At 41.8% G+C, this 19,335-nt stretch overlaps 1 protein-coding gene across 1 annotated transcript in view; it reads right to left on the minus strand.

Annotated features, from left to right (window-relative positions):
- The window catches only part of LOC114642064 (potassium-transporting ATPase alpha chain 2-like), a 69,617-nt gene that overhangs the window by 9,137 nt on the left and 41,145 nt on the right, over positions 1-19,335 (minus strand). The window contains exons 9-15 of the mRNA XM_051931898.1: positions 14,774-14,972; positions 14,507-14,616; positions 13,994-14,128; positions 8,990-9,182; positions 8,436-8,611; positions 1,047-1,183; positions 695-845 (exon numbers count right to left, since the gene is read on the minus strand). Coding sequence (XP_051787858.1) covers positions 695-845; positions 1,047-1,183; positions 8,436-8,611; positions 8,990-9,182; positions 13,994-14,128; positions 14,507-14,616; positions 14,774-14,972 — 1,101 coding nt within the window. The remainder of the gene's footprint in view (positions 1-694; positions 846-1,046; positions 1,184-8,435; positions 8,612-8,989; positions 9,183-13,993; positions 14,129-14,506; positions 14,617-14,773; positions 14,973-19,335) is intronic.

A 19,335-nucleotide genomic window follows, 5' to 3' on the forward strand; every position in this document is an offset into this window, starting at 1 on the left:
ATAATAAGAATGTAGTCTAACATACTCTAAATAAAAGTGATGGTCTAACAGAAGCTGCTTCAGTTTTCTGTGTATATAATAGGTAAGCTCAGTAGTCCATGTTCCATATTCACAAGAAATAACTGCTAACATACCATTCTGTTAAGTCTATAAGTAAATAAAAAGTAGTACCGGGCCACATGGTGGTGCAGAAGTTAGCACTCCTGCCTCAAAGCCTCATAAATTATTATTTCTATTATAGCATGTTATATCTCAAATGCAGCTGGAAGTTTACTACTTTTATTACTACTATGATTAAAATTATAACTACTATTGCTAGTAGTATAAGAAAAACAAACATCTTATTGCATCTCATCTCATTTCATCTTCTGAAACCACTTCTCCTGGTGAGGATCACAGTGGAATCAGGTCAAGCAGGTCAGCTCAGACTTCCTTGTCCTCATCTACAGATTCCATCTCTTCATGGAAACTCCCAGCCATTCTCAAACCAGTCCAGAAATATAATCCCTCCAGCCTGTTCTGGGTCTCCACCAATTGGAGGATGCCTGAAGCAGTTCCATGGGGTGCTGCCCAGGGAGCATCTTTAAGACATGCCCAAACTAATGACAAACATCCATTTATTATTTTAGCAGCGAACTGAACAGGTGACAAGATACTAAAAATGGCCATCAAATAGTGGCAAGAGGAGCCATACCATTCGCTGGCAGCCTTCGACAATGACAAGCTTCTGCTGAGGTGAAGTGCGAGCGAACACAATCTCCCCATGGTTCATCAGGATCTCATCGAGATCGCTATCCGTCATGTCTTTTAGCTGCATTCCGTTCACAACAGCTGCTCTGACATCTCTGCGGGAGAAAAGCATGGTGGTGGTTATAACATCAACATACTGTAGGCGATCTGCAGGATCAGCAAAGTGGACTAAATCCTGTCCGTATGTAAGATAAGATGAAAACCGGCTTCATATCTCGCAGGCTTTGTGATTATGAGCCCACACTTCCTCTGGCACCCTTCCCACACCCAGTGGACCTTTGACAGAGTGGACTCACTTCTTGTTCACTTGAGAAATGGGAATGTTCAGGCGCCTGGCAATTTCATCCACTGTCTCGCTGCCTTCTGAAATGATGCCGACACTCTTAGCAATTGCCTGGGCAGTAATGGGATGGTCTCCAGTCACCATAATCACCTGTCATAAAAGAATGTATAAAATGTGCAAAGACAGACAGAAGCACAAGAAAGAAAAGAATAGAATATAACAATAGAATAAGAAGAAACCACAATAACACAAAACACACCACCACTGACCAACCCCCCCCAACTCCACTAACTGCCCTGAAAACAAACAAGCAGAGAGCTTGTATCTCAAACGAAGACTCACACAGGAAGGGGAGGTGCAGACCACCTGGGCTGACAAAAGAGAAGAAGAGTAAAATGGAAAGAAACCGGAATTGTGGACTAACCGCTGGCCAGTCTTTAACTAAATGGACTGCATCAGTCCAAGTCTGAATGGTATACCCAGGCAGCTGAACGTTCTTTATGGGACACAGAGAGAAGATTGCCAAGTGAGGGGAGAGCGCAGTTCATGATGTCCCCAGAGTGAGGCTAACAGCAAGTTTGCTGCCAATGAAGCCAACATTGTAATCCTCCACTGGAGAGAAGAGAAGGACATCCATCCATTATCCAACCTGCTATATCCTAACTAAAGTGGGTCTGCCGGAGCCAATCCAAGCCAACACAGGGCGCAAGTCAGGAAACAAACCCTGGGCACGGCAGGGCACACACACACCAACACCAAGCACACACTAGGGATAATTTTGAATCGCCAATGCACCTAACCTGTATGTCTTTGGACTGTGGGAGGAAACCCACACAGACATGGGGAGAACATGCAAACTCCACGCAGGGAGGACCCGGGAAGCGCTACCACTGCGCCACCGTGCCACCTAAGAGAAGGACAATTAGAGAAAATCTAGCAGTAGCAGCACTCGACGAGAGAGGCATGTGGCAGGAAAGAATTAAAGAGAAGGAGTCAGCAGAATAGGACAGGATCAGGACAAGTGCAGGAACGTCCCAACAATGTCGTGCATGAAATGGTTCAAAAGAGTGCGTTCCTTGAACAGGCTCAGTTTTCTAAGAATGGTGAACTCAACGTAACGTATTTGCAAGTGAAGAACTTGAACGTGAGAGAGTTCAGTTTTAGGTGACATTCTCGATCTGGTTTAGGTCCACATTAAACGTTTTGCCTTACCCGGTAATGTAGGGGTTGGAGCCGAATCCAAATATGGTATTCGGATGATCACAAATAGTGGATTTTTATGAATATTTATTACATGAGAATTTTTTGACATTTATTTCTATTCGGAAAAAATAACGTAAAATCAAATCGCCACTGTCTGCCTGCTTGTGCTTAAGCTGCACCCCTGCTGACACGAGCACACGGTGAAGCTCTGCTTTCGCTTTTAGGAAAATGTTGTACTTTGTGACGTCACTTTTACATTTTTTTTGGATATGCAATATGTGACATGAATTTTGACCGGCAGTGTAATAAGTTAGTTCACCTACACGCTGGTTCCACAGTCACCATTTGTGTCACACGGCTGGAAATAGAGTGGCAATTTATATGTATACTTGCATCTATTTCATTTCTTTTTTATTATCATATATGGTTATACGTGTTTGTTGCTGGGTATTGTGGAAGATGAATGTTCTCTTCGTTCCCTTGTACTAATCCATGTCTGAGAAGTTAAGCAGAAGTAAGCTTTACGAAACCATACATTATGTAAAAGCATGCTTTGATGAGCAAACAGAAAAATATTTGTCCAAGGGACTCAAGGTCTAAGCATTCCACACATGAGTCTGCCTTATCCCGTTTTCCTTTATTTACGTCTGAACGCCATAACAAAAGGGCCAAGAAGTAACGTCGCATAAGGGGCGTTGAACTTGTGGTGAAGATAGAAGAAGGAACTCTGGGGTCTGAGATAATACTTGGCTCAAGGATTGTGTAAAATAAAAGTGTCGACTGTTGCATTCCATAATGATATTAAATCACGCGTTCTAGGGGTATAAAACTTTGCCCCACCCGACAGACGGGGTTCAGAAGAGCCCTGACGCTGTCAAGTAAAATTGATTGTCTGCTTTCTGGAACTCTGCTCATTGTGACGCTGAAGAATAAAGCTGCTATATAACCACACCTGCTGTCTTGTCTGAGTCTTCGTCCACAGTATAACTCAATAAAGTGTATTTAAATAAAAAAAGTCTTTATAATTATTGTATTTTAGTCAAGAACACGGTAACAACCAAATATAAGGCATGCAACGTTGAAAAAAGTAAACTCATGGGTCATTTATTCTCACTCCTTAAAAAATACAAAATGAACTGAATATGAACGAGTTCAAAACTGAAATGGTGGACTATGAACGTGAATGGATTCATTTTAATCTGTGTGAACTGAACTTTGAGCTCGTTCTTGTGAGGTGTGAACTTGCACAACACTGCGTTCCAAGAGCACTGATGGAGCAAGAGTGTCATACAGAATCAGGGGCTGTGCCTACCAGATGATGGGTTTGTAGGGTAGGGTATAATCGATGCATAGTTTTCAATTATGTGTACTGGTGGTCAGGATCTTTTGAAGAATTGTTTAATGTTCACAATTACCAACTCTTGGTGAGATCCATCCATCCATCCATCCATCCATCCATCCATCCATCCATCCATCCATCCATTTTCCAACCCGCTGAATCCAAACACAGGGTCACGGGGGTCTGCTGGAGCCAATCCCAGCCAACACAGGGCAGGAACCAATCCCGGGCAGGGTGCCAACCCACCGCAGCTTGGCGAGATCACCAAGCCAATTAAAAACAGCAGGAAGAGCTTTGAAAGACACTTTAATAAGTAGAAGGGATAACGTCTTGTATTTTGATGAGTAGGACGAGGCCAAAGAGAAAAGAAGATGGGTGGAAAAGGGATGAGGTTAATGGGACTCCGCAACGCAGCTGAAGCAAAAAGAAGAAGGAACTGAAAGGAACTGCATATCTAAACCCAGGTGATTGGAATGTCTTGATTCCACCATCAACAGACACATCAAAGAGTGCGTGAACAGCAACATGGCATAAAAGACATGGGATGGCCGGCAATATTCAAAGCAGCTTTATGGAAGAGCGGAGTGAGGCTACGCCATCGCAGAGATATGCCCAAAAGCTTCTCAACGTGACGTCACACATGGAGAGTGTAAGAAATGATGGGATGAAATGTGGTGGCCTTTGCTTTAATCTTATTGGAAATAAATAGATTGGCGGAAAGGGAGTAGGAAGCAGTACAACTGATTTCCGTTGGAAGCCACAGTGGTGGATATGTGGGTGAATGGAGTCAAATCCAGATTGGTCTGATGGTGAATGCCACATGATATGATTCTACAGTAGGCCAGGAAGAGAGACCCCCTCCATCTGATTTTGATCACATCAATGTTGCATATCTGACTGAGGGAGAAAGTTACTTAATTTAGGTGTTGTAAACTGAGCTCAGAGATTTTTCAGGTAAGGATGAGAGAGGTGCTCAGGTAAGGTTTCTATATTCGCTGATTATGGTGCTGGACAATGACGTGTATTGTATGTTGATTAGCACATGTAAGAATTTCTCTGTACTCAGTACACATGATAATAAGGACCCTCCCAACCTATGAAAAGGCTTGTGGAGCCATTAAGCCATCTAGAAGGTGCAATGCAGCAACTACCAGGCTTATCTGTGAATATGAGACACCATCTACCAAGCGATTGGGCTTCCTTCTTTTAAGCAGAACAAAGTATGGATGCCTGGTGCCTGCAGCCATTTCAAGTCTCCAATAACTGAAGGCCCTGGTGAACATCCATTGTATAAGACTTGTTACATCTCCTGTCATATGATGTGAGCATCAATGGCAACGGCCCTGTCTCTTGGGTTAGGGCAACTGGGTGGCTGCTCTGGCTCTATGGCTAGAGTGGGGGCACTAGGGTGGTCTACAAACCAATGTGCAGAGAGTTGATGTGTCTAAAATCATTTCTCCACATGGCTTGTTTAGTCCATTAGGAACAGTTTGTTTGGTCTTATTGTGAATCATTTAAAGGCCACTCCATTCTGAACATTTGATTTGTATTGTTACTATGTACATACTCTTGTGTGTGGTTCTTCATGTGATTTGAAACAATGAAAAAAACTAAATAGAGAACATTCTAGTACTAAGCTCCAAAAAACATTCTAGTAGTAAATGGAAGTTTCCAAGACATTCTAATATTAAGCAGAAGTTCCAAGAACATTCTAGTAGTGAATAGAGCTTTCCAGAACATTCTAATAGTAAAAGGAAGTCTCCAAAACATTGAGTAAAAATTTCAAGAACATAATAGTAGTAGGTGGAAGTTTCCAAAACATTCTAGTATTGAGTAGACAATTCAGGAACATTCTAGTAAGTGGAAGTTTCCAGAACATTTTAGCATTGAGTAGAAATTCCAAGAACATTCTAGTAGTGACTGCGGTGGGCTGGCACCCTGCTCAGGGTTTGTTTCCTGCCTTGTGCCCTGTGTTGACTGGGATTGGCTCCAGCAGACCCCCGTGACCCTGTGGTTAGGAAATAGTTGGTTGGATAATGGATGGATGGATGGATTCTAGTAGTGAATGGTGCTTTCCAGAACATTCTAATAGTAAAAGTGTGAATTTCCCCTTGGGATTAATAAAGTATCTATCTATCTATCTATCTATCTATCTATCTATCTATCTATCTATCTATCTATCTATCTATCTGAAAGGAAGTTTCCAAAACACTGAGTACAAATTTCAAGAACATAATAGTAGTAGGTGGAATTTTCCAAGACATTCTAGTATTGAGAACATTTTAGCATTGAGTAGAAATTCCAAAAACATTCTAGTAGCGAATGGTGCTTTCCAGAACATTCTAATAGTAAAAGGAAATTTCCAAAACACTGAGTAAAAATTTCAAGAACATTCTAGTAGTAAGTGGAAGTTTCAAAACATTCTAGCATTAAGCAGAAATTCCAAGAACATTGTAGTAGTGAATGGTGCTTTCCACAACATTCTAATAATAAAAGGAAGCTTCCAAAACATTGAGTAAAAATTTCAAGAACATTCTAATACTAAGTGGAAGTTTCCAAAAAATTCTACCATTGAGTAACAATTTCAAGAGCATTGTAGTAGTGAGTGGAAGTTTCCAGAACATTCCAGTACTGAGTAGAAATTTCAAGAACATTCTAGTAGTGAATGGAAGTTTCCAGAACATTCAAGCATGGAATAGAAATTTCAGGAACATGCTAGTAGTAAGTGGATGTTTTCAGAACATTCTAGCATTAGGGAGGAGATTCAAGAACATTCTAGCAGTAAAGTGAGATTTCTATTTTAGCCCTTTTTGATGTCAACGTCTCAGCAGAAACAAAGGAAAAGATGGTGCAAAGCCTGCAGTGGCCGCCATTACCAGACATTTGTCAACATCTCCAGCTGTCAAATGAATGTGAACATGTGACGTTGGAGGACCTGGTAACAATAAAGAACATCCTTCTATGAAGTCCTTACAGAGAAAAACAAAGAAAGGTCTCAACTGTTTCTCAATAAATCACTAGAAGAATGGCTCAAAGAATGTCGTGAACTGTTTGCAACATATGATGGTATTGAAAGAGGAATAAATCTCATCAAAAAGTACAGTGTGACATACTGACAAAGGACGAGGAACAGAAACAGTTTATTCTTCAAATGGTCACATTTCCAGCTTCATTGCAGAGAGTCCTAATGTTGTAGAGCTACAAGTGTGGAGCAGTTGTCTGCTGTTCAGCTCAGATGACTTCCTGGACGATTACAAATGTGGATGAGGTGGCAGAGGTCACGTGAAATCCAAATGAAACTACAGACATGTACAGCACGCACTTGGACTGAATAAATGAAAACAGCAAAACCTCAAGTTTAGAATCAAATGTCTTCAAAAAGACACAGAAAGGTCGTCGCCTTTATTCAAATGAGGGGGGCCCTGTTGGAACTGGTTTGAGCACACGCCAGCGAGGACGAGCACAAACTACTGGTTTGAGCACACGCCAGCGAGGACGAGCACAAACTACTGGTCTGAGCACACGCCAGCGAGGACGAGCACAAACTACTGGTCTGAGCACACGTCAGCGAGGACGAGCACAAACTACTGGTTTGAGCACACGCCAGCGAGGACGAGCACAAACTACTGGTTTGAGCACACGCCAGTGAGGACGATCACAAACTATTGGTTTGAGCACACGCCAGCGAGGACGAGCACAAACTACTGGTCTGAGCACACGCCAGCGAGGACGAGCACAAACTACTGGTCTGAGCACACGCCAGCGAGGACGAGCACAAACTACTGGGCTATTTGCTCACTTAAAGGCAGGCACAGTAATTTATGCCAGGAGAGAATCATTCACAAGACCTTGTGCTACGTCGTCATTGTCACCCCCCACGGTGGAGGACTGCATTCGATTTGAAAAAGCTGAATGCAGAGAGTCCTGGTGCAGAAAGAACAGGTGTGTATGTCGAAATTGGATTTGATTTTTTTTTCTGACTTGCCAATGGCTATCACTAACACTCCTAATGGAGGTGTAGTGTACACTTCATGTAGTGTTGTGTGTATCGTGTGCCCATTCCGTTCATATTTTTATGGTTTGCCCTTTTCGATTCTAAATTTGTGGAGTTGCTGGATTAATTTATCATTTATCAGTTATCCCAAGCAGCGGGCGGTGGTGAAGCTCTCACTTTTTTAATGCTTCAAACTCAATGGCCTATGGCAAGTCGAATTAGTCAGTCAGTCATCTTCCAACCCGCTATATCCTAACACAGGGTCACAGGGGTCTGCTGGAGCCAATCCCAGCAAACATAGGGCGCAAGGCAGGAACAAATCTGTGGGCAGGGCGGCAGCCCACCGCAGGACACACACACACACACATACCCCCACATACCAAGCACACACTAGGGACAATTTAGGATCGCCAATGCACCTAACCTGTATGTCTTTGGACCGTGGGAGGAAACTGGAGCACCGGAGGAAGCCCACGCAGACACGGGGAGAATGGATACGAACTCAGGTCTCCTTACTGCGAGGCAGCAGTGCGCCATTGTGCCGCCCCAATTCGAATTAACATTTAGAGATATCTCAAAATGAATTTCACATATCTTAACATGCAATTTACATTTTAAGGTATCTCTAGATCATTTCCAGATATCTCAAACTATCTTCCTTTACATTTTAAGATATTTGCAATACATTTAGAGATGGCACTGCCATCATTTGCATGCTACTGACTTGGCAAAAAAAAAAAACTATGAAGACACGCTGGGACAGCATCACTAACCACTGCACCGCCTTGCCTTCCTTGGCCCTTTCCTTTTTGCAGTACACTCTTGATAGGACAAAGATGACAAACAGCCTGGTATGTGCCACCTACCTTGATCCCAGCACTGCGGCATTTGCTGACGGCATCAGGCACCGTGGACCGAGGTGGATCGATCATGGACAAGAGGCCAGCAAAGCAGAGGTTGGTGGTTGGGAAGTTCATGCTCTCAACATCAAAGGGGTACGAGTCGGGAAACTCATCCTCAGGAAGCAACAGGTGGCAGAAACCTGGAGGAAGAAATTGGAACAGGAAAACTGTTGAAACAATGCCTGACATGGTGGTGGTGTGTGTGTGTGTGAAGAGGTCTGCTGGGTCATAGAGAAGTGACTCTGTTTTACGTTACATGAATTTAGAGCGTGGGGATCTTATTGAACCGATTCACGTGATGCCATGCAGCACCGTTATGAGAAATCAGTGCCTTCAAAGCATCCTGAGGAAGCTAAGGATGACAAGGTGTCTTCTTCATCAGCATGTCACGTGGGTGAAACTTACTTCACTCACAAAAGTGTGGCCAGTCAGCCAGAACAGCAGGCATCAGCTTTTCAGCCAATTTAAAATGAATACTGCTGGATGAGCTGTACCCCCTTGACACCAGGCAGAATTACCAAGAACACGTTCTCCCATTCCTCCAAGCTCCATGTAGGCTGTCTGGAAGGTCTCCTTAAAGCTGTCGTCCAGCGGCACCTCTTTGCCATTTAACATGACGGTAGAACAGCGGTCCAGGATTCGCTCCGGAGCCCCTTTCATCACCAGAAGAAAGCGTTTTTCGTGAGGGTCGTCCGTTTCATGTATGGAAAGCTATGGAGGAAAGAAAGAAAATGGATTAAACACGGGGCTCCATGTACAGAGATTTACACAGACCTGTGCAGATCTTGGGATATAAAGCTGAAAGATAAAATTGTCCTTTTGAATTTGAAGACATTACTGTATATTTAAATAAATAAATAAATAAATAACATGTTTCAAATGTTTGCCACACATGCATGCCTGGGAGAAAACGTGTGGGCTTGTCGACTTGCAATTCCACCCAAGCCAGGGGATGGCACTGCCATATAACATATCTCCTCTCCTAACCTCTGCACATTGGGTGGCATATGACATCACTTCCAGCCTTGGGGGTCCTGAACCGGCCCCTTCCGCCTCACTGCCTTCATAACCAGCAGCACCGCCATCTTCCTCCAGTTTAATGATAGACCTGAGTCCATGAAGACGTTACTTGTAAAACACGTTAAAACTCCATCCATCCATCCATCCATCCATCCATCCATCATATTCCGCTTATCTGAGATCGGGTCGCGGGGGCAGCAGCTTGAGCAGAGATGCCCAGACTTCCCTCTCCCCAACCACTTCTTCTAGCTCTTCCAGGAGAATCCCGAGGCGTTCCCAGACCAGCCGGGAGACATAGTCCCTCCAGCGTGTCCTGGGTCTTCCCCGGGGCTTCCTCCTGGCTGGACGTGCCCAGAATACCTCACGAGGGAGGAGTCCTGGAGGCTTCCTGATCAGATGCCCGAGCCACCTCATCTGACTCCTACTCCGAGCCCCTCCCAGATGACTGAGCTTCTCACCCTATCCTTAAGGGAAAGCCCTGCGGAGGAAACTCATTTCAGCCTCTTGTATTCGCGATCTCGTTCTTTCGGTCACTACCCATAACTCATGACAATAGGTTATGCTGATTATTTTTGCTCTTCAATATACGGGGTTTACCTGAGGGTAGCCCCCCCCCCCCAAAAAAAAAAACCCTAATCATTTTTCTGTGTTTCATTTACAGAGAGTTGTTTGAATTTTGCTCAAATGAACTGTGATGAACTACACAGGACCATTTCTTTCCATCCATCCATCCATCCATTATCCAACTACAGGGTCACGGCAGCCATTTCTTTCTGGTGTCTAATAATTTATGACCCAAATACATTTGTGCCTTCTCTTGTTTGCGTTTCTCTGACTACATCTATGCGTTCATTCTTTCTTCTAATTTATGGTACTTGTAGTTTAAAAATGATCAGAAAATGTACAACTTAGTAGTTAAATAACAGTAGACAACAAGAGATGGCACAGATAAAGTATGAGGATCAAAGCTTTTTGGCAGAGCCATCCAGCTTATCTTCTTCTATAATACGCTACCATGGCTGTCCGTTTGTCTGTCCAGGATTTTAAATCCCCTGTAGCTCGCAAACCATTTGACCAGAAATTTGGTACACATATACTACGTGCTGCGGTGGGTTGGCACCCTGCCCAGGATTGGTTCCTGCCTTGTGCCCTGTGTTGGCTGGGATTGGCTCCAGCAGACCCCCGTGACCCTGTGTTCAGAATATTCTCAGTGACCAAGGTGGCCTTAGGTTTACATTACATCTGAGGTTATATCCCATGTGTTGTTCTCACCGTAGCTAGTGAGTCCCGAGGTGGAGTAATGAGAGGCATCACCCATAATCAGTGCTTATGTGCATTGGGTCTGACTTTGTGGAGGTGAAGTTTGGAGTGCGAGTGCAGAGCAATCCAACAGCAAACTTGGTGAGTTCCATTCATTGCATTATAATAAAGCATTACTATGTGTGCAAACACAGTTCATATTTTAGATCAGCGTTTCTCAACCTTGAAGTATTTGCGACCCGAGTTTTCAAAACAGTTTTAATCGCGCCCCCCTAATACCAATTTCATCTTTTTTAATTAATGATATACCATAGATGCATATTTTATTATACCTACTTTACTTTTATTGATATTTATCTAACTCTATATTTATTTTTCTAGTATCAGAATGTAGTTTTAAGTTAATTTGTTATGGTTTCAATAGATCTAGTTTTCATATTTTCGATTCTTGTTTTCTTGTTTTCACATCTTCGTGCCCCCTTTTTTGTTGCTTCAGTTTGAGAACTGCTGTTTTAGAGCAAAACAAGAGCATGAAGCCAAACTGACATCTGGGAGACTCTCTGCATCTTTACACTCTTATCAAAATGATACTGAACCACCAAAATACACCAAACTAAAAGACTACAGGAAGCAGCCTCAGAAAAGGATTTTGGCATATCGTCTAAGCAATGTGCAGAAGCAAATTGAAAGGCAAATAAAATGTTAGGTTATATCATAAAGACCATTAAATAGAACTAAGGAACGTTACACTAAAGGTATCTAAGGCACTTGAGAGACTCCATCTGTGCAGTTTTGGTCACCACACAGCAAGAAAGACAAAGCAGCTCTTCAATCAGAGGAGGACAACCAAGAGCATCATGGGACTTAAGAACATGTCCTACTGTGACAGACTCAGGTCAGGATTAAACCGGTTTACTCTGTGCAGAGGAGACTCCGTGGGGACCTCATCCAGGGCTACGTAATTCTCAAATACATTGATAAAGCAGCTCCAGCAGAATTTTTTGAACTTAACACTGAAATCACAAACTCGAAAATAGCAGTGGAAATTATGGGTTAAGTGCATTTAGGACTGAAGTCAGGAAGAACTTATTTACGCAAAGAATTGTGAGAGGCTGAAACAAACTGCTGAGACATGGAGATAAAACAAAGGCCTTGACAACCTTTAAGAAATATCTGGATGAGATATCGGGACAGCTTAGCTGTTAGCCAAACAAATGAGCGGCACATAGACTGAATGGTCTCCTGTTACTTGTCAAATGTATTCTGCTGTTATGAGCGCTTTTATTTTAAAAAACGTAAGACAGGGTTTACATAAGGAGAAAAACATAAAATAAAATAGAAACAAACTACCACCCAGCATCTCACTGGACCCAAACGTACTCATACTGGCCTGCATACTCACCGCTGTCTCTCTCTGCCCTCTGCATCTGTCACTGCCCTGTTTGCCTTCAGCTCCAGCCACTACTCCTGCCATTTTATAGCAGAAGGTTCTAAAGTCCTCTATGAAGTTCAGTTCCAACCCAGCCCTGGGACTACTTCTGATGGCCACCAGGGAAAACTGCAGTTTGATGACAGCAACTGACTTGGTGTTCTTTTATTCAAATATTCAAATTTAACATTACCTTGGGACTGACGGACCTATCTTAGGAGCACACCTGTTTTAGGCATCGCCTTTAACATTTCATCTATTAGACTGAGTATTCGCAATAGCAATGCCAGTCAGCCTCTGCCCTTGTCCTGAGAAATTTTGGTGCTTCTTCTACTCCATATATAGATAAGGCACTATATGACAGACAGACAGACAGACAGACAGACAGACAGACAGACAGACAGACAGATAGATAGATAGATAGATAGATAGATAGATAGATAGATAGATAGATATGAAAGGCACTATATAATAGATAGATAGATAGATAGATAGATAGATAGATAGATAGATAGATAGATAGATAGATATGAAAGGCACTATATAATAGATAGATAGATAGATAGATAGATAGATAGATAGATAGATAGATAGATAGATAGATAGATAGATAGATAGATAGATATGAAAGGCACTATATAATAGACAGACAGACAGACAGACAGACAGACAGACAGACAGACAGACAGACAGACAGACAGACAGACAGATAGATAGATAGATAGATAGATAGATAGATAGATAGATAGATATGAAAGGCACTATATAATAGATAGATAGATAGATAGATAGATAGATAGATAGATAGATAGATAGATAGATAGATAGATAGATAGATAGATATGAAAGGCACTATATAATAGACAGACAGACAGACACACAGACAGACAGACAGACAGACAGACAGATAGATAGATAGATAGATAGATAGATAGATAGATAGATAGATAGATAGATAGATATGAAAGGCACTATATAATAGACAGATAGATAGATAGATAGATAGATAGATAGATAGATAGATAGATAGATAGATAGATAGATAGATACGAAAGGCACTATATAATAGACAGACAGACAGACAGACAGACAGACAGACAGACAGACAGACAGACAGACAGATAGATAGATAGATAGATAGATAGATAGATAGATAGATAGATAGATATGAAAGGCACTATATAATAGATAGATAGATAGATAGATAGATAGATAGATAGATAGATAGATAGATAGATAGATAGATAGATAGATAGAAATGAGAGGCACTATATAATAGATAGATAGATAGATAGATAGATAGATAGATAGATAGATAGATAGATAGATAGATAGATAGATAGATAGATAGATATGAAAGGCACTATATAATAGATAGATAGATAGATAGATAGATAGATAGATAGATAGATAGATAGATAGATAGATAGATAGATAGATAGATAGATAGATATGAAAGGCACTATATAACAGACAGACAGACAGACAGATAGATAGATAGATAGATAGATAGATAGATAGATAGATAGATAGATAGATAGATAGATAGATAGATAGATAGATAGATAGATATGAAAGGCACTATATAATAGATAGATAGATAGATAGATAGATAGATAGATAGATAGATAGATAGATAGATAGAAATGAGAGGCACTATAAAATACACAGACAGACAGACAGACAGACAGACAGATAAGATAAGATAAGATAGATATATAATAGACTTCCCACACAACAAGACTAGTCCTTGGACATAAGGGAGATCATAAAGGTTCAGTGAGATGTTGCGTCCCAGCATGTTGGGTCCTACCTGAAACTTGTTGGTTGAGTTGAAGGGGATTTCACAGACTTTCTTGTTTTTCTCTCTGTATGCCATCACATTTCCATAGATGACCTCAGAAAATTTGAGGAGGGCCGTCTCAGAAGCATCTCCCATTACTGTTCTCTGTAAGACCGAGACAGAAGAACAGAGCCATCATTTAAAGAATGCGGCCCCCACTTGGTGACAGTTTGAAAAGTGTGGATGCCCTGTTAAAGTCAAATAGCCTGACCCTCTTTCCTTTACATCCCACCTAAGAACAGGTTCATATGCCTATTCTTGTCTACAAAGCTGAGTAGTATGGGAAAATCAAATGGCAGAAATTGTGCTCGTCTTCCACTTACCACCTTCAATTAGCACAACCATCTGATCTCACAGTAGTCCAAACAAATACAAATACTCCGAGTCAACTATGCCATCAGGTCAGAGCCGACCTTAACTCTTTGCTTTGAATGTGAGTTCAGTGGATCTAACATGTGGATTACCTCAAGTACTTGAACTGACCTTCATAATGGGGACATTCTCTTGCTTGGCAAGGAATTCGGCCCGATTACAGAGGGCCACGACCCGTGAAAGGTGTTTCCATGTGACTGAGCTTTGATCGAAGCTTTGACCTAGAAATACAACAGAAGGAGAAGACACCACTTGTATCATTCTGGTTTATCTCTTTTGATGAGTATCTTCACTGGATTGATCCCTTTAGAAAATTTCAAGCTGCCAGTCTAAACAACAATAAACCATTAAAAAGTTCCCTGGGCAGAGAAAGCCTACTCTTTTGATCTTCACTGGTGTCTGCTGACACGATCTCATTGTCAAACCACAAGTGAGCCACTGTCATTCGGTTCTGGGTGAGGGTTCCTGTTTTGTCAGAGCAGATGATGGAGGTCGAGCCCAGGGTCTCCACAGCTTCCAGATTTTTCACCAGGCAGTTCTTTTTTGCCATTCGCTTTGCTGTCAAGGATAGACTGACCTGAAAGAAGACAAGCACTAGGTCACCTTTCACTCTCTCAGGTTTGTCAGGACAATTAAGAATCTTCATTTCAATATCAAAGCATTCTTTACTAATATTCAATATCAAGAACAGAATTACAAACATGCAGGTGCCCATAGGTATATTGGTGTCACACATACTAATATGTACACATCAGACGATGAGGAACTGTAGTTGGCCATGTTCTGACTCTTCTCTTTATTTCATTTTTGTTTGTCTTTAAGTTTTTTTAACCCCCTCATTCTGAATCTGACACCAGTTTTGTGATCACAGTTTTATTTTTGGTGTTTTTGGCTGTTTTGGTTACTGGCCATCCAGTCATCAGGACATCTCCAGGTTGAGAGGGATGTGTGTGTGTGTGTGTGTGTGTGTGTGTCCTCGGAGCTGGTGGGCCACCGGTAACAACACGATGAGTTACAAGGTCGCCATTTCAGCATTTCCTCCTTCAAGTCTGTGGATTCAAACACTTTTTTGTCAGTCGTTTCTATGCTTGACATCTCGACTTTGATTTTTGACTTTCAACTCAGCCTTGGTAGCCGTATGGTAGATCTGCTGCTTTTCAACTTACTTGCAAAAATTATTCCTGCTAGGGCTTCTAGCAATATAGGCTACACTTCATGTCTGCTCTTAGATGTTGCTATTGGGCACATGATACTGGAACAATTTCAGCTTGTCTTTCGGTTTAGTTGATTTCTATTCCAGGGCCATCACCAGGAACACCATCTAAAATTCTGAGCCAGCGGTGACACTCAGCGCGAGGATGATCAAACTTCATCCCATGTCCATTGACGACACACTCAACATGAACATTAATGTCACGACAAACCCGTTAATATTAATCATCAATGATCAGAAGTTGAATGAATATATTGAGTAAAGGACCAAGAGCAGCACGACGGAGTTAGAGACTGGGTAAGAGTTAGGAATTAAGATGCTGGTGGGCTGGTTGAAGCTTTCACTTGAGGCTAGAAAGGAACAGAAATGAAAGGCACTATAAAAATGACCTAGACAAGAACAAAAAGACACCCTATAAAATAAATAGCCAGGAGGTAAGGAGTCCAGAATGACCTTGGTCTGGATTAAGCGGGTTAGAAAATGACATGAAATACGCCTTTTGTTGCTTATTGATTCATTTATTTATGACAGTGATGCCACAGGCAACAAACACCAAATATGGCTCAAAATGTAAACTTTGACTAATTAACATTGAGAGGGCGGGCTCTAGAGAGTACTGTTTTTTGATTGGTGAATCATCAGTAGAGTCGCCCATCAATCATTGGTTGTCAAGTGCTGTTTTTAGAGGTAGACACCACACGTCAGACGCAGACTCCCTGGGGAGTAACGAATTCAGGACTTGTTGAATTAAAGCAGCTGCTTGGCGTGGTCATTCTGGACAACATTTCTTTGTTACTCATGTCCACCACCGACAAGCACAGGCACAACTTTGAGTTGCATGTTGCTTGCCTTGGGAGCCACTTATGACCGTGTGTGTCCAGTTGTATCCAGCAGGGGAAGAGGTTTGTTAGAGATTGCAGTGGTGATCTAAAAGGTAGAAAGAATCAATAACACTAAAGGAAGATTATATGAGTTTCTGTGTAATATCGGGTTAACACTCAGAACAATATAATACTTGATACTAGGCCAAAGCATGATACAGTTGGGGTTTCCTACAATTGGTGCTTGTCTAACTTTGAGAGAGAGAGAGTGTGGGAAAGCATGATGTCCTAGGCACGGGCAAGAACAATGTCTTCCAACAGCCTGTAGATGAACTCACTAGGGTTCCATGCAGTTGTCTGATTTTTAGATCTTCTCTTAACGTCAGCAAAACCAAGGAGATGATCGTGGACTATCGAAAACGACAAGGCAGAGAACACCCGGCCATCTACATCAGCGGCGTAGAAGTTGAAAGGGTTAGCAGCTTCAAGTTCCTCGGGGTAAACATCACCGAGGATCTCACGTGGACCCTTCACATAGACAGTGTGGTCAAGAAAGCTTGCCAGCGGCTCTACTTCCTGAGGAGGCTGAGGAAGTTTGGCATGAATGCCAACATCACCTCAAACTTTTACAGGAGTGTGGTCGAGAGTCTACTGACGGGCTGCATTACTGTCTGGTATGGGAGTTGCTCTGCCAGCAGCCGGAAATCACTACAGAGAGTGGTGAAGGCAGCAGAACACATCACGGGCAAGAGTCTCCCTGCCATTGAAGACATTTACCTCCATCGGTGCTTGCGTAAGACAAGCAGCATCATAAAGGACCACAGCCATCCAGCACACCAACTGTTCTCCTTGTTACCATCTGACAGACGATACAGGAGTCTGGCTGCTCGGACTACAAGACTTAAGAACAGTTTTTACCACCAGGCCATTCGACTCCTCAACAGCAACACCTGAACACTTACATACACTTACATTACACCTACATTGCATTACATCAACATTGCACTACTCACACACAAACTGTACCTGCACACACTCAGAATACTGACTGGAACATGCATCTGCACTTTATTGAATATGCATCTGTACTTATAAAACATTATCTGTGCAATAACTGTCATTTGTACTTGCTGCTCATTCAACTCATATTACTCTATAACTTCTTTTAAAACGTACACATTTTATTTTATATGGCTTGTCTATTTTTAACTTGTAATTATTTTTTTAGCTTTGTTGGATCTAGGCTGAGTGACTTGTTTTTCTCGTCATACACATTTCATTGTATGTTGACCCTGTGTTAACCTATACATGACAAATAAACCTAAACCTAAACCTAAACATGCAACCTCCAAACAGGGATACATGGTGTGTGTCGACAAGCATGGTTAATGAAATGGCACACGGTTACTGCAGAGCTTGGGAAACCTTGAAATAGCTGTTGAGCGCCCCATCATCTTTAACAAGCAAAAGTGACAGTTTTCATTTCAGTGATTAGGTCATGTTGCATGACCACCACTGAAATAAATGTGCAATGAAAAAGGCAACAAAGCATAGGTTTCACGACCCATTTAATTATTTTATCATTAATTAATGAATGCGTGTCATTTTATTACTATACTAGGGGGTTCCCCCCTGTTCATTTCGCTCGCCAACCCCCCTGGCATGCAGTACGTACCAGCTAATTCGTATCTCTGCTGCTGGTGTTGTGAAGAGGGGGGCTGAATGCACCCCAAGGAGACATGCTTGCTCCTCTGAAACCCCCTCTTAAATACAATGGGAAACAAATACAGCTTTTTTTTTTACCTCCTCTTTGCTCGATCAGCTGCTGGCTTGCTGATGCTGCCGTGCCGCGTGATCTGTATCCCGTGTGGCGCTTCGAACATTTTAAAGCCTGTACAGCAGCTGTTCTACTCTTTGTCTTTTATTTCCGGCCCCGGGCATGGTTAAATCTCTTGGCACAAAGTCTTGTCTTGAGGGACGTGAGTTCTTGATATTTTTAAGTTTATAATTTAAAAACAGAATAAGAATGTGAAAATCTAATAACATCACATTAAAGTTTGATAAATTCTGAAAAGAATGATACCAAACATATATATGTAGGCTTTTAAATTAAGCCCGATTTAAAGCGTAACAAAAAACGTGACATTAAAATGTCACATAAAATCGTTGCACTTTTAGGCTTAGGAGTTTATATATATAGAGTAGATTTTGTTGTCACATTTCATAGTACTTTGATTTATTTGGGTATTTACTAATTTATTTCCAAAATACTCATCCATAGGTCGGTTTGAAGTGAAATCTAAAGATAGGAAAATTTCTGATAAAGCACAAATGGTGCATGAAACAGAATCACACAACTTGTGAGAGTTCAGGTGACAGGTTTGCTTGCCAGTTTGAATCAAAAATCTCTCTTGTGTGACTGATTGATGACCTGCATAGGCCATCCTGTACCTTGTTGTCACATTCAAAGTTAATTAATAATAATAATAATAATAATCTGCGGTGGGTTGGCACCCTGCCCGGGATTGGTTCCTGCCTTGTGCCCTGTGTTGGCTGGGATTGGCTCAAGCAGACCCCCGTGACCCTGTGTTCGGATTCAGCGGGTTGGAAAATGGAGGGATGGATGGATAATAATAATAATTTTTATTTATATAGCACCTTTCCCATAGTTGACTAAACAAGTCTCACAGAGTGAAACATTTACGCTCCAGTCAGATGAATCAACCGATAGAAGATGCTCTGCTATGCTGCTTGTATTTGTGAGATTCTGCTTTGATCAATTTGACTGACACACCTATTCAAAGAATTGTTGTCAGTTTATGTTACGGGGCAAATGGGAGAAAGAAAACCTGCTTGAGAATGGCTGATCTAAATGGCCAGTGTGAGATGAGTTCCTAGAGTTCGTC

Source organism: Erpetoichthys calabaricus, chromosome 9 (genome assembly GCF_900747795.2).
Source record: "Erpetoichthys calabaricus chromosome 9, fErpCal1.3, whole genome shotgun sequence".
NCBI lineage: Eukaryota > Metazoa > Chordata > Cladistia > Polypteriformes > Polypteridae > Erpetoichthys > Erpetoichthys calabaricus.